At 40.0% G+C, this 16,655-nt stretch overlaps 1 protein-coding gene across 1 annotated transcript in view; it reads left to right on the top strand.

The window, feature by feature from the left end:
- The window catches only part of LOC138192500 (protocadherin-15-like), a 191,945-nt gene that overhangs the window by 136,032 nt on the left and 39,258 nt on the right, over positions 1–16,655 (top strand). The window contains exons 23-25 of the mRNA XM_069139932.1: positions 965–1,081; positions 4,495–4,635; positions 6,563–6,675. Coding sequence (XP_068996033.1) covers positions 965–1,081; positions 4,495–4,635; positions 6,563–6,675 — 371 coding nt within the window. The remainder of the gene's footprint in view (positions 1–964; positions 1,082–4,494; positions 4,636–6,562; positions 6,676–16,655) is intronic.

Genomic DNA, 16,655 nt, shown 5'->3' on the forward strand with positions numbered 1-16,655 from the left:
GTTTGTCAACGACTCTTGATGTTGCTTTTATGTGTTTTCATGTCTGTATGGCTATTGCTTTGTTCAAGGAATGAGACATATAAACATCTGGTCATATTGAATATACACCCACGACGTTTCTATAGAATGTCAGTCTGTACATTCAAGTAGATCAGAAAACTCTCATGTATATGTACCATAATAGTCCTTAAAATGTAGATATCAATATCTTGAGATATCTTAAAAGGATAACACATTGTTATTGATCCAAACTCTTATATATAAAACTTTCATATTCATATTCATAACACTGACGCGTGACAACAAGCTAATCTACGTATCACCAGGTACTATAGCGTGAATGTTTATCAGTAAACCAAAAGAATTTTGTCACAATTTAATTAAACATACGGATTTGTTAACACTACACTGACAAAAAGGTGAGCAAAATAAAGAAAACCATATTAGTTCAATTTACACATTATTATTATTATTATTATTATTATTATTATTATTATGACATGTTTGGTTTTCAGTCTGCCACAATATTATTTTTATACTTCATTATTTTACACATGGATGAATTATGTTCCCCTGGGAAGGTGTAATTGCAGTGTATGAATATGTTTAGGTGTGAAGACACTCAGCTCATGGTTATTTAAGCACTCGTGCACAGCCGCGGGCTTGATGAATTAACAAGGTGGAGAAATTTGGGAAATGTTAACTGAAGTCAAACAAACTGCTAAATTTAAACTGCTACAATATTACATGTGCAGCATGCAGACAGCATGAGCAAAAGTCATAGTAGAATGTGTTGATTCATTAATTTTAACCTTTTAATACCAAATGTAATCTACACAGCCTCTTCTTCACTGCTGTCATTTATGGGAGTGTGACTGAATATTTTGTGCTGACGCGTACAAGTCATATAACTGCAATGCAAATATCAACAGTACAATAATTGTTTATCTGTTTTTCATTTTAGGACATGAATGATTTCTCCCCCATCTTCATACAAGACCTGTATAAGGGCATGGTGGCACCCAACGCAGAGAAAGGAACAGTCATCACAACTGTTTTTGCTGAGGACCAAGATCCACCAGTGAGTCAGAACAAATAGATGTGTCACACTTCAAATGCATGTATTCTTTAAGACATCCACTGGGTACAACATCGGTGAGAGAAAAAGCCTTATTTGATCATTTTTACCGACATGCTGCTGTCAGAGTATCAGCCAGTTTCAACCGCAGCATTTCACACACTGCATTTTAAAGATGTTTTCAAGACTGCAATGCTCATTAGAGCTTCGGTGCTGTGTGTACGTTCATTCCTCTCCATTAGTTCTCACTGTGAGGGGATCTTGTTTCACCTCATCACCTGCGAGTGATGCCTCAGACAGCATCATGTTTCCTCACAGTCCTCTAACTCCCTACATCTAAGCAGATTGTCCTGGTACTGGAGAGAAAGTGACAGCCTGTTCAGGTTAGAAATTATGTAGTTAGTCCAGTTTCTGAGAATCCCTGGACCCATGTCATTTACCTCAAATTAACTTATTTTATTAGCAGGCCCACCCACCTTGATGTTTGATTGCACTCAGTGAGCTAGCAGTCTTGAACCTTTCTTTCCTTTTGGTTTGGTTTTGTGTTTTTTTTCTCGACAGGGTTTCTGCAGTCACGTGAAGCATTAAGTATTTTTTTTCCTTTTATATTTGTAAAATTCACGAGGAAAAAAAGGGCATAATGATTTCCCTGTTGTGCCACAATATCGCTTCCAGTTCTGAATGTGTATTTCTGTAAAGTCCTGTAGGACTGGACTCAATGTTTGTCATTAGTGTCCCTCTCGCCGGTGGGATCTCAATAGGGCCGGATAAGATTGCATTCCCTCTGCAGCACATGCACGCTGAGGGGTATGGCCGCCTGTCATTTCCAGCTGTGGGTGGTTGTAGTGTACAGTGACTGCTGTACATCTCACTTTTTCACTTAGAGGGAGATACCTCCTGCTCCTGCTTCTACTGCTCCTTCACCTTACTGTTGTTGCAACTCTAAAATCCTTTTTGTTAATGTGAAAGTTGTGGCTTTTGCAATTCTAAAATCCTTTTTGTTAATGTGAAAGTTGTGGCTTTTTTTTCATTATCTCACACAGGATTTTTTTTTTTTTTTGTACAGTAGAAAATATCCAGCAGTGCTAAAGCACAAATAAGAAATCATAATTATGTTACCCTGGCACCGCTTAAATCATGACAGTGACACGGGAAAATGGTTTGACAGACTGAGGGATTTGATCTCCTAACAGGAGCCGTCTAACCCAGTCTCTTATTGACCTGGATACGGCAGCTCAAAGCTTTTTATTGACAGGGTGGCTGTCATAGACACCTCAGTTTGGTGGAACAGAGCTTATAACTCATAAATACTTGCACTCAAGAAAGAAAGAAAGCGAAAGGCAGAATTGCAGTGATGATGTAACACACTGTACTGTATGTGAGCAATGCATGCTTCTCCTGAATTCCTGCTCATATATTTTGGATATTATCTGTCCATCTGTACCTTGGGAGCAGTGATAGTAATGGCTTTTAAAAAAAAAAAAAAACGGGTGTATTTTTGGCATGCCACTCAACCCCATAACGTCAATACTAATCACCTGAATACGAGAGGAGATCACCATGGAGACAAATGTTCCAGTAAGAACCTTCATTCTTCAGCACAAGATTGAAGGACTTTTTTCTAGTGAGGTTTGGATCATCACAGCAGAGGAAGTTTACTGCTCCTGCTTTTAGTGATTCCCATTTCCTCAATAAAGTCACTTGCAAATCAAATCCAACATTAATCATTTCACAACACCACCAAAATACGTCATATTGATTTGTTGGCTTTGCTACTGTCTCAGCTCAAGCCTTGCTATTGCGTTGTGTGTCTCTAAGGCATCATTCAGTGCTTCCCTGTGCTTCGGAGATTCTTTTTTCATTTTCTGAAAGGGGAGTTTTATATTGAACAGAATTGGATTCGTATGAAGAAAAAGTACAAAACAAAGAATATGTTTGGAAAGTAACCTTTCTTTAAAAAAAAAATCTGCGACGTGAAATGTAGAAATTTTATTGATGACTTCTTTTGAGGTACTGTATGTCTACCTTTTTGGTGCTTGTCCGCAGTGGTAATGACACAGTGAGTTCACTCTAGAGGTGCACATAAAATATTCATCGTCTGTGAGTAGAATGCCATAAAGAGAAAACGTGTTGTACAGCTGAAAATGTCTGTGGACAGAATCGAGGTAAAATGTGTCTGTAACGGCAGTACACCTAGTACTTGACTCATTTTTATCCTTTCTGTGTCACTGTGTGGGAACATATTGTCACAGTGAAATTGTGCTGTACGTTCAATAAATTAGAAGGTGCAGACGATACATTTGCCAGTAAATATTTATGTTGTTTGTACAGTATGGTCCAGATGTTCAAGAGTGAAGATAGGTACATGATTAAAGTTATTCTGATGATATAAGCGGGAAGAACAAAAGCTAAAGGTTGGCTGCTTTTACTTACTTTAGAAATGCATTTACATAACCATATCTGTTGCCATCGCTGCGAAGGTCTTTCTACAGAAGTCACTGTAATAGATCCTTCTGTGAGAAATCTTTTTTTTTATTAATGGTCCTGATCTGACATCTTTTCCATTACATGTTAGAAAACAATTTAAAGAGCTTTTAGAGATTAGATTTTTTTTTTTTTTTTTGTGAGAATCCCCTTAGTGAATACAGTCAGATTGTTTTGTAACCTCTTAGAGACACGTTTGTGCTCGTAAGCCTCCCGAGGGATCCACTGCTACTCCAGGATTTACCTCTCTCTATCTCTCTTTAGCCCTAGTTTTTACCCACGTCCCCGGGGAGCCAAAGCAGTTCAGGCAGTGGAGCAAAGCTTCAAAAAGCTTATTAAGAATAAGACTGAATTTAAGGTCCAAAGGGATGAAACTGAAATAAGATAAGCTATAGAGATGATTAGTAATCAGGAACCACGATTAATCTTAATGAAAGGGTCATGTTCAAGTCCAGGCTGTCACTAATGAATGTAATTGTGTTACTCTGGAGACTAAAGGGATGAATTTAATGGAGACGTTTTTGTTTCAAATGAAGGGGACAGGTCTGAATCAATGAATAATAGAGAGTTTATTTTAGCCTGTCTGATGAGGAGCAGACTAATGGAGGCTATGACAAGTTAAGAGTTGTTAGAATGGATACGAGTATGGAAAGAGACATTAGGATTCAGCTTACGGTAAGAAGAGCAACCTTTTCTTACATTAACCACTTCAACTCTGATGCTTATTGAAACACTCAAATGTAACAATTATATAAATTACATTCGTCAGGAACCAATATTGCTTTAGCCTCATGTGTTGAATGTATTTTACAGCAATTACTCTCAGACAATCTCTCTCCGTCTTCTTTGGTTTCATTTGAATATGTGAAAGGTGGTGTCCAGATGAGTAGATTGTTATCGGATTGAGGTGGTCCATGTTCTCCTTCCTGCAGGGCACTCCAGCCAGTTTTATCCGCTACAGAGTGGACCTGGACCGGTCACCGTACAGTGGGAGCATCTTTGATGTGGAAGAGGTAACTGGAAGAGTCGTCACCAAGGTCAACCTCAATGAAGAGCCCAGCGTCACCTTTAAGGTGAGTGGCTGTGATTATGTTGACAGTACTGGTGAGTTAACTTCTGCTTCTGGTGTCAGTGTGTCACTTTGTCGATGTTTGTTATTCAGTTAGTAAATTGTTACATTTAGCATGAAAAGATCTGTGCACGAATTTAAGCTGTCTGAGTTATATCAACAATATGTAGCACATCTGGAGCTGAAAAGTTGAGAACGTCGACTTAAATTTATCAGCAGAGTAATAGTGAGAAATACAACGTTACATTGGCTGCACTGTACACTTGCATAATTATTATTAGTTGATTGGTACAGTAGTGAGCAGGTAAAGAGTCAGTGATCATAAATCATGAATGATACAGTTTAACCTCTGTACTCTGCCTGATCTGGTCGGCCTTCATATTACAAGATTTTGATACAAGGCAAATGTTAGTTGTTATTGATGTCAACATGATAACAGCATTAATAAATATTATTGATGATAATGGGATAATGATAATAATTCTAATTATCCTAAAAGTCAAATACAAGAATCCCCAAATTTGTTTACATGAAATGAACACTGTTTATATCTCATAGTTGAGATTATTTGGGATGTCATGATATCAGACATGTGATTTGAATTTCCACTATTCTCAATACCAAATTGGATACTAAAATAATAAAACTATCAAGTCAATGCATTTCTAAATTAACTCTTTAATTGAAAATAAAACCCGTTGCACTTGCACGATATTTCATTTTGGCAGACTGAACAGTTTGACTGTCGCCTACTGACTATGAGCAGCACTCAGCTCAGTTATGAGGTGTGGCCTGAACAAACTGAAGTTAGCCTATGTGAGTGTTGTGTTAGGAGCATTGCCACGAGAGATGAGGACAACATGTTGTTTATATAGAACTGAAACTACTTAAATCGAGGTACTTGGATAAGTTTGAGGCGGCGACTCCTTTGTTCCAAAGGCTCTGTGACACTATTTGCATTCTGGCTTTGTCTGATCTTGTCCCTGATCATCCAACTCAAACACCAAATGTCTCCCTGTGTGACTTTGGTATTTTATTTCCACAAGGCACAGCAGACCTGTTGTTGCACCTTCTTTTGCAGCTGCCATCACACATGTCGTTGTTATCATCCATTATTCTCAGTACCGCCAGCATATCCAGTATCTTTGGGACCATAGATAAATAAGTTTGACTTTGACTTGGTATCAAAGTATCGGTTCTTGTGACATCCCTGGATATTAACTGCTCTGCTTTTCTTGTTTTACTGTGAAAGGAGTTGCAGTGAATGTCAGTGGGTCAGAAATGTGAACATATTGACTCTTTAAAATCAAAGTTTTCTGGGGCAGTCTCACCGTGTTTCCAGACTCATCTCAGTGATCGTATCGTTGCGTCTTTTGTTTCTGTGATCAGTAATATTGAGTTTTCTTATTGATTAAACAAATGCCCTCCCAGGCACTCGCATGTTTTATCAACTTAAGGTGACCTTGCACAGGCACATCTATGGTTGTGAACAACGCAGCAGGTGCTGTGGGATATTAGGTATTAATCCGTCGCTACCCTCAGATGTTGTCTATCTCTAGTCTCTCTCTTTTTTCTTCACTCTTGTTTCTTTAAACATTTTTCAGTTTATTCTCTTTCTGCCTATTTCTCTCCCCCTGCTGCCCCTCTCCTGTTGCTTCCCCCCAGCTCCATTCTTCACAGTCTATGAATGTAGATCAATACGTTCATACCCGCTCTCTGGAAGCTTTGCAGGCTGCTCGCCAGGTCCTATTTTGCCAGTGTGTCATTATTAGGGTGCCGAAAATGTCTACAAAAAAAAAATAGCTGGCTATCTTCAAAATTCAATTAAATGTGTAGTGAGTAGTTAGTATGGATAAAAAGTTATAAGTAGTAATTTTGTGATTGCATTTGCATGCGTTTGTTGTTTACACGTGTTATCTCGCCCACTGTAGTTGTTTGTGATAGCCTATGATGACGGGGAGCCAGTGAAGTCCAACAGCACTTTGGTGGAGATCACTGTCCTCCAGCCATCCCGCATCCCTATCTTCACCCAGGAGGAGTACAAGTAAGTCTCCTTGACACACTGCTGATGCAGCTGCCTCCACATGTAACTTCACACACCAAAGAGCAGCTTAGACTGGAGTGTCAGACAGGGAGGGAAGGTGGAAAAGGCTGCAGAGAGTGGAACGCACGTTCACATCTGTGGTCGCATCTTTCATTGCGTTCCTCTAACACGTTGATTGATATTTAATCACCTGGTAAATTTTTTATTCTGCTTTCCACTGCTGAGAATGTCCGTAAAGTCACTGTTCCTCATGCATTTATTATTTTGTGGTAACAATAGCCATCTGTGCATTATTGTGTACCCGCTGTCAACGCCCAGTGAATAGACTCCAGTTCTGATTCTGTGTCTCCATCTTTGTCATGCGCTCTTTTCTGCGCATGACTGGCTCAATGTGTTTTATGTATAAATATATATCAGCGCTTCAGGGTACATGGTGTACATCATCACCGCTGCGAAACCACATTTGTTTCTCTCTGAGGGAAAAACAGGGCTTCCCTCTGAGTTTATCAAGAGTCTCCTTTGGCACGATTTACTGTCCAGACTGTTAAACCAGCAGAGAGAAATGCAGAATGAGGGAACATAATCTATACTGCTCTTGCAATATAGGGCTGTACTGGGCCAGAGCTGAGAGTCTCTACTGGTGATACTGTAATTCGGGAGGAGGCCAAGAACCCATTTATAATTGAAAAAAAAAAAACATGGTTTATTAACATGCAAATTGAAGCTGCAATGAGAAGTCTTCTGTGATGTAGAAAAAGTTACATTTACAGATGCTGTCTATTATGTTGTGCTGCAGTAGGTGCCTTGTCTTCAGCGTTTTCGAGATCCTCGGCAGACTGTGTCTAATGGCAAAGTAACCTGGCACAATGCAGTCGTTAGGAGCTTACAGTAAAGCTTGTTTTAAGTCGATTGATTTCCTAGCTTCTATGTCAGTCATAGCGGGGAGTCTTGGCAGACTGTCTTCTGTAGCAGAATTTGATATGCCTTTATGTATAAGATAGGAAGTGGAAGTCCTGCCCAACCTGTCAACACATCACTTGAGATGTTGTGTCATTCTTTGTGCACAGGTTTGTCTTTCTGCCCATCTCCCTGCCTTTTTTTTTTTGGAGTGTGTCTATGCGTGTATTTCCTCAGACGGATTAGAGTGTGCGCGGCGAATAAATGATTTCCTGATGGTGTATAATCCAGCACTTTGTTTGTGTGCTCACGTTCTTCCGTTGCTCAGCTTTGTTCAATGATTGATACACGGGCGCAGCAGCATCACAGTTGAAAGGCCATTGATTAAGGCTTTGAATGAGTTGTCTGTCTGAAACACACACGCAGAAGGTCGGGACCACAGGCGCAGACCTCTGGAGGGTGTCACATTGACAATGCTAACCATACACAGCGGCAGGCCTGCTGTAAATTATGAGCCATGAAAGCATTAGCCAGGTGCTCGAGCCTGTCCTGCTGGACAAGGTTCTCTCCAGTGGAGAGTATCCAATCTGCTCGCTCCGCGATCAACTGTCTCCTCGTTCCTCGCCTCTCTATCTCTCCACATGGTCCTCTCCCCGAGGAACCTTCTGAGCACAAATCACTTCCTAAACGTCCACAGAACATCTCGCCTGTCTCTGTGAAGGCAGTTAGTTATAGCAGCAATCAGGTAAGCTATGCCTACAGCTCCAGAGCACACAATTAAAACAACTCTGCAGGGCTTTGGTTGACTTAATGATTTATTCTGCTGCTTTATGGTGGGTCCTCTCCATCTGTCGGAGGGAAATGAGCGGCTCCCAGTCATTGTTGGCTAAAATAAATGGCTTATACCGTAGTTGCTACTGTAGCAAGCGTGTTGCCACTTGCTTTTCAGAGGTTTTGAGCGAAACACCACTTGTTGTGTCCTTGGAAACACATATATGGCTTCATAATGGTTTGCATTAACCATTTCAAACTTATTTTTAACCCAGGAATAAATAATATCATAGATATTATGTACCAAAGTTAATCGTATATAAATGTATTAATGGGATTGCTTTTTGTGCTGAACCTACAAATAATTATCACCCATCTTCCAGCTTTAAGCCTCTTAGCTCACAAGTACACTTTGTGATTGTGTCTAACCGCCCTCATCTATGTAGTAATACGTGTTGGTCAATTTAAAAAGAAAAAAAATCCTGGTATTTTTCTCATCTTGGTGGTCAAAGAAAAAAATTAAACTTCGTCCAACTGCTATCTACTGGATGTATATGTGCAAACTAATGTAGCTTGAGAAGCTGGTGGTTCCGTTTGGCTGAAAGTCAGTTTCCATAATTACTTTATATTGCAGTTTTCTCTCACAATTTGTTGAGAATAGTTTCATATAAATATTTATTGCACTCTTTTTCATGTCTATTTTGATCGAAACACAACAAACTCTGTCATTGTCACTGCTGTTTCTGTTTTTAGTGTGTTATTTTTTTCTACCACCATTTTTTGCAGCTTTGATGCAGAGTTGTATGCGCAGCTCCACTTTGGTCTGTTCCACTCGACTCTGTTGATCGGAGCTATATATGTTCAGGCAGGGGATGAGCGATTGGCTCTGTAAGCCCCTTGTGCCTATAGCTTTTTGGGATGGATTTTTCTTTCACCTTGTTAATCTTTCATCTCTGTCACCCAGAGTACTTTTTCTTTTTTCAATATCTTCCCTCGCTCTCATCCGTTTTTAGCTGATGTCATTTGTTGATGGATCCTTGCCCAAACAATTACCACCAACTGATTTGATGCAATAATGAACAAAATTCTACTTTTTAAATTCAACAAACATCATTGTCATGCGTAGTTGACACTGCACAGAGCTGTGAACTAAAATTGCAATTTAAATTTGAAAAATTATACCAGCTGGTAATGGTGAATTTATTTAATGCTCGTTTAGGGGTCTTTTTTTTTACTTTTAAAAAAATGTGCATGAGCTTGGAGAGTAATTTTGGTCAAGTTTTCAGGGAGATAGAGATTGTTTTTAGCTCTATCATGAAACCCCAGTGATTGCCTGTTTTACATGGATCTCACGGACAGGACCCTTTGGGGAAATCTTTAGCTCCGGGCACATAGGAAGGAAAAATTTGGAAAATTGTATTTCCCCATGTGTGTGTGTGTGTGTGTGTGTGTGTGTGCGTGCGCTTGGAGACGAGGGGCTAAGTTGCTATCTAACATAGTCCCACCATGTGAATCCCCACCTCTCACACTGAGGCTACTTCTCCGGCCCAGTGTTACAAACATGCAATCTGAGCAGTTTTCCGTGCAGCCCATCTCCCCCTCAGCACTTCCCCTTCTAAATCTACTCCAAATCACATGAGACTTTTGCCTCACCGCTTCTGAGTGTGTCATTTTGCTCTCCTCCTCATCGTCCTCCCCTCACCACCACCCTGCCAAGCTCCCACATCCCCCTGAGTTTTTCCTCTCTGCTTATATTTCTCTCTGTCAGTTACTCTCTCGCTTTGTCTTCTCTTTGCTTCTCTCCGCACTTTACAGTCAGTATCCCTTCATTTTCTCCTCAGCAAGTGGGTGAACTCCTGTCTGTGTGCTCACTGTAATAAAATGGCCATTAGTTATGTGCTGTATTACTGAACATTAACCCTTTTTAGCCCAAATATGCAGTATATTGTTCGAGTTTAAATGTCTTTTAAATACACATCAATGGAAGTGCTTGTCCATATTTAAATATTTACGCGTATTTTGGTATTGTGTATTTTTATATACCTTCTATACTATATCGTAAGAGTAGTGTAGAAGTGTTTGAATTATTGTGTAGCCAAGTAATCTTGACTTTTATAGTGTCTAATGTGGTTTGAAAGTAAAATGTCATGACATTATTTATTCCCTCTTACAGCAGTTCACTGCAGTCACAGACAACAGATGTTGTGCCATACCTGCCGTGTTAATATGCAGTCTGGCAATCCTGAGGAGAGCACTGCAGCCCATTATTCAGCGATGCTGTTGGTTATACTGTTAGCATAGTAAACAGTGTCAACATTGAATATTACGACAGACAACAACACAGTGTCACTACTTATGCTTGCTTCCTCGCTAATTACACAATTAGTGACAGTATACTAAAATTGCTTCCTGTTTGTTGCCCCACACATTAAAATTAGCATTTTCTTGGTTTCAGCATACACTCAACTTCTTAAGAGTGCCTTTTGTATGAAATACAGATATTACTTTTCTGAGCCTTGAGACATAGCTTCTCCATTAGACATTGTTACTTTTAATGTGAATGTCAGTGGTAATAACTCAAACTGCGGGATATTATAGAGCACGTCTCTTTTCTGCAGTTTCTTGATATTTATAGACCACAGAGGCTGCCTGCATACATTTCCTGTGGCTGTCCACTGGCCACAGTGGCTGATTTAATGTTCACAGCAGTCTGAGTCACAAATGGCCACACAGTACCTGAAGTAGCTGGATATCCTGTAGCTTGAAATACCACCCACATATCTCCCACCCTGGAGCTATTATAAATTACTCACAAACTTAAACAATAATGTATTTTAATTAAAAAAAATAATAATAATAAAAAAAAAAATTCTGTTCATTTTAAAGGAATCAAAAAGTAATGTAACTTAACTCCTCGCCCTCCATCAAATGTTCCTATCATCAAGAGTTAAAAGGTATTTATCGATTCAGTCAAGGCTGTAATCCTCACATATTTAGACAGATGACATGCTTTCACTGCATACATCTCTTTTATTGGCAGCCTTCTTGAAGCTGTTGTTTTCCCAGACTTGATAGAGGTGCTCACAGCCTACTCAACTATGCTCATTGCTAGACATTCAAAGGGTTAGCTGTAAACTCTACAGTGTAGTCTCCCACTCACTGGCACCAAGCCTCGCTACAAGCCTACATTTAAAAAGTGACTTCCGCCTTCTCTATTTCTATATATCCATCTAGAAATCTCCCCTGCTATGCTTCCTTCTTTCCTTCCTTCCTTCCTTGAATGGTTCCTTGATTCCTTCCTTCCTTCCTTCCTTCCTTTCTTCCTTCCTTCCTTCCTTCCTTCTTCCCTCCACTGAATCACAGCTGTAAGGTGTGAAAGCTCCTCTATGCTTCTAAAGGGCATGATTGATTTTTAGCCGCTGGTTTGAGTCGGTTGCCCTGAGCCTTAAACCTTCAAACACCAAGCAGCGCACTGACCTTTCACTTGTCTCCACTAAATAGGCAGACATCACTCGGCTGTCTAACAGATGCCAAGTCACATTCATTGCACACATCCCAAATATCAGATAAAGGTCGGCGCTGAGAGCCAGTGAACGCAAGCAATATGTTCGACTATTAAGACTCATACCAACTTTCCAGATAAGCATCCGTAACTATTTAGAGGATGACACCATGTCAATGTCATATGCAGCTACTCTTATTATGAGTTTCCAACTTAAGCAGCAATTCATATCAGTATCCAATGCATGATTACAATTGGACAGTTTCTCTGAAAGCTCCAATTTATCAAATGCGGATGTCCCTGAAAACAAAACAAATATACATGCTTTACATCAGTCGGAGCCTGCTGATCAGTGTAAATACACTTTGACTGAACAGATGTGGTGAACATAGTTAAAGAAAAGTATTTCAATCCACCACAGATACTGTATGTGATTGGACTCTTACTGACATCACTCAGAAAGAGGTCTCTGCTGCTGCATTCCTGCTGCATTCCTTCTGCATTCTGCTAGTTAGAGAGGCACTAAAGCCCTTCTGTGGGACCAGCCTCCAGGTGTTGGTGTGGTAGAACCGATAATTTGGACAGGAGCAGTAATTTGACAGTAAAACATGCAGGATGGCATTAGTACCTACATGGCGCCGTGTGATATCACATTGCATGCCTCGGTAGCTGGCTCCGTGTGAACAACACTTTTGCCCGGCAGCATCCGGACACGCGCTGACCAGGTCACCTCTTGTGTGCTAAATGAGCCAGTGGATGATATGTGAAGTGATGTCCTATGGGCTGACATGGCTAAGCTGGCACGCAGTGTCTTGCTGCACAGTAAATGTTCCTTCTCGAGCGCTGCTAATGTTTTCTATCTTGCCCTCCAGAAGACTTTTTTGATTGAAGCCTGCTTTCTTTCTTGTGCAATACAGAACAAACAAAAAAAAACGAGCATACTGTGAATACAAAAGAAATTCTGAGTCTGGCATGGCAAGATAAGTGATCGGTGGAGTAGCACATGATCAGACGAGGGGCTGTAAAAAAAAATTGTTTTTCTTGCATTACAAAACAGAAAAATTGAATGCAAACACTTGCTTAAGTATCACGTCATGTCAACGGTCAATGTCAGAGAGGATTTCTGAGATGTTTGTGTTGGGAAAAATGGCCGAGGCTTGGTTCAAAATCAAACATATCGGACATTTATTCTTGCAAGAAGGAGCAAATACATGCCACCCTCAAAGAGAGGTGTCCAGCAGTGCTCTACGTCACTCCTCCGTAGGGCAGCTTTTATACAGTGTGACAAACAGTTGACAGTCACTCCCATTCCCTTTGTATCTGCTTTCGTATGGTGATACTGAGTTGGTTGTAGGTCACAAGATAAGGAAGTCGTCAATTAGATGCGGAAAGTAAAACAAAAAGGAATCACTTGCAAATAAGAGAGAAAACAGAAGAAACTTTTCAGAGCCTGCTTGACAAGACTTTCTGGAGCCACAAATGCAATCAAGAGGAAGAGACAAATCTTTTTTTCCATCAGTTTGTTAGCACCAGAGCATTTATCTTGCTCAATCCTCTTAGCATGTGTCAGCAGCTCACAAACATTGTGCGCTAATATCTGCAAGTGTTGAATTTGCTTCACAACAGAGAGAGCACTTGCTGAAGGTAATAAATTGTTCATTTGTATTTGGCAGCCGCGATTGGTATGAAAGAAATGTATAGTGATCATTTTGAATTGAACTATTTTAATCATAATGTTGTGTCTGGAAGCTGTGGGGTTTTCATATTTAGCAAAAGTGGTGCAATGCTGGGAAGCAGGAAGGACAAATTTTCACTTCATGCATCAATTGAAAAACAACAAATTCCACCTTTAAATTAACATAATAATAATTTGTATTCATATAGTTATATATTTTATCTCCCTTATTAACAGGACCACTGCATCACCTTGATGCCTCAACAGTTGTGAAATATCCCAAAATATGTTGCCAAATGACATTCAGTTATAAAACAAGGTATTGCCATAATATGGAAGTTGTGCATATGTTTTGAGGCCCTTTAGATGTTAAGCTTCTGAACCATCATGCAGTACCAGCAGGGAGGCATCTGATTGGTCCTGAATACAATCTGTAGCATGACAGTGACCTTTAAAATGATTTTCTCTCAAAAGAGCAGTATTGGTCTGTTCTTTCTTTTGCTTTAATGATCAAGTTATGCAGATCGTTTTTCTGTCAATATCAATTTGAGAGAGTCATTGTTAATGAGATAAATGGAAGTGTGGTTAGGCTCATGATGTGAATATTTACGTTTACTGTTGTATTGTTAATTGTCATTAAATAAATCCAGCAAACATGCGTACAGAGTCCACATTTCCCTGAAGAATTCCTGCAGAGGTGTGGAGTGACGTTTTAATGAAGTCTACATTCTGCCCTCCAGCAGTCAGAAGTTGTTTTGTGTTGCTTTAATTCAGTGATTTAAAAAAATATATATATATATTTGCTTAACCAGTCCAAACTGAGCAGACGGTCACCACAGTAAATGGTATGATGCAAAAAAGCAAACAATAATTCAGGAGAGGAAAAAGTGATCTTGGTTACTGAAATTGGTCAGTACAGGATTATACTTTGTTTTGCCACTGTCTTGTTGATGTAAATACAGACTTCCTTTTTCATAAATGCATACTGTGTACACTATAGTATCTGCTGTGTTCACTGCCTGCCATGTTTTTGCTTCTGAAGGGTTGAAGTTAAATGGTGAGTTCACCTGAAGCACAAAAAAATATATTTTCACATATCTCTAGTGTTGTCTGGCCGTGCAGGTCCCTTCGGCTTTTTGTGATTTCTGAGTGGCTCCACCTTCTGCTGCAACAATACATTTGAAAGCCATCATTATTGTGTTTCTCCAGATACAATAACCTTCTTTCTCTGGATAATCCACAGACGTCACCGCAGACAGGTCTTTTCTGATTGTAAATAGCCGAATACATACAAAATTGCATTCTGATAGTGTACATGCTCAAAACAGACACATGTGCATCATATGAGGGGATTTCCATATATAACTGCAGAATGGAGGAATACATTTGGAAGAGCAGTTTTTGTTATTTATTGGTAGACCGCAGAGTTTTTTTGTTTGCTATTTAATGTGGACTTTCTGATAGCCAACATTACAGCAGTAACCTTTATGCTGCTGTGCTATTGTGGCCTAGCTGGATGCTGTGTTCTTGCTGTGTTTTCTTTTTTTCCCCTCACAATGACAGTAGAACAGAATAATGTCTATCCCTGGTAGAGAATAGACTCGAGCTAAATGACACAGCTTTATAATTCCTTGGCTCCAAAAGCTTCGGCATATCTGGAGTGGTCTCGGGATCTCGTAATAGCTCTTTTTTTTTTTTTTTTATCTCTGTTTCTCGTTTACTTTTCTCCACTCCACCATCCCTCTTCGCTCTAGCCAAACATAACCTGTAATCTTTAAAGTTCGCCTTTTGGTCAATAACACACTGCAGCTCCAACTAACATTACCTTAAATGAGGGATGGCAGTGCCCTTTTTATCTCGAAACGATTGCAAGGTTTAAAAAAACGAACACATTGAGCCCTGAATATTTTTTTGAAAAACCATGTGACACAGTATTTACAGATGCCTTCAATCATTAGAGTGCAATACAGGTTTGGACACCTGAATTTATGATGCCATCAGTGACTACAATGCTGCAGTACTTGTATTTTGACAGTCCTTTTAAATGTAAACGATGCTAATGTAACGAACATCCTGCAATAAGATTCAACTTAAAAGGCCATTTCTTGTGGGAATCATGCTTTGTCACTTAGCTGACTTTGCCTCGGCTTTCAGAATATCTTGGAACTGTGGTTTTAATGACAAACATGAGTGGTGCATTCACAGCAGTGTTTTTCCTTTTATGTCAGCTTGTGTTCGAGGAAGAGCTGAAACGCATCCCCTATGTGTAATTTAGTTCAACTTAGGAGTCTCTGTTTGTTGCACTCAGAATTTGCTTCCAGGCAAGAACAAACAAGTTAACACCAGCGTGACACAGCCGCTAACTAACAAACTCTCAAGCACATTTAGCCGCCTGAGCTGTCATTAAATTAGACTGATTCACAATTACTGAACAAAAATGTGCAGCATAATACCACCACCAACAGAACAGTCAGGCTGAAATGTGCTGCAACACCTTTGAAAATGTATATTTACGGGCATTCGGCATTGTACTTAAATAACTCATGTCTGGACTCATTGTCCAGGACCTTTATGCAGCACTGCATCTACATAGCCACCAGAAGAACACGGACTTTAGCAGAGACTCAGCGGGGTCACTCCTTGCATCTCTCGGCGCGTCCATTGCCTCTTGTTCTCTCCGTGTTGCAGTGCATGAAAGGAGAGAGAGAAGGCGAGGTAGCAAGATATGCAACACGGTAACAGTGGCCCCTGTGGTGCACAACAAGGTTTATACGCCTCTGCCTTGTCTCGTAAGCATCACTCTGCCATTGCCCTGGGGCAGAGTGCTCGCTGACACCTGTGTGCCGCCCGCGCTTCTCAGTGGCATGTCATTCACCCTCTCTCATGTTGACACTGGGACTCTCTGCTGCTGCCTGTAGACATGTCAGCATCTTCCTCTTCTCTTTATCTCCCTCTCTCTCCCTCTCACTCGCTCTCTGGGTGGGATTTTTCCTCATCTGAATATGAAAGGAATAAAAAGTGACTTTGGCCCTGCTTAGCAGTACATGATATTTCATTATGCATAATTGACTCTTTGACTTTGCCTACTCCTTGACTCTTAAATATACAATTTATTTACCTTCTCTGGTCCCTGAA

Source organism: Embiotoca jacksoni, unplaced genomic scaffold, assembly GCF_022577435.1.
Source record: "Embiotoca jacksoni isolate LCO1_2020_lvr unplaced genomic scaffold, fEmbJac1.0.p SCAF_87, whole genome shotgun sequence".
Classification (NCBI taxonomy): Eukaryota; Metazoa; Chordata; class Actinopteri; family Embiotocidae; genus Embiotoca; species Embiotoca jacksoni.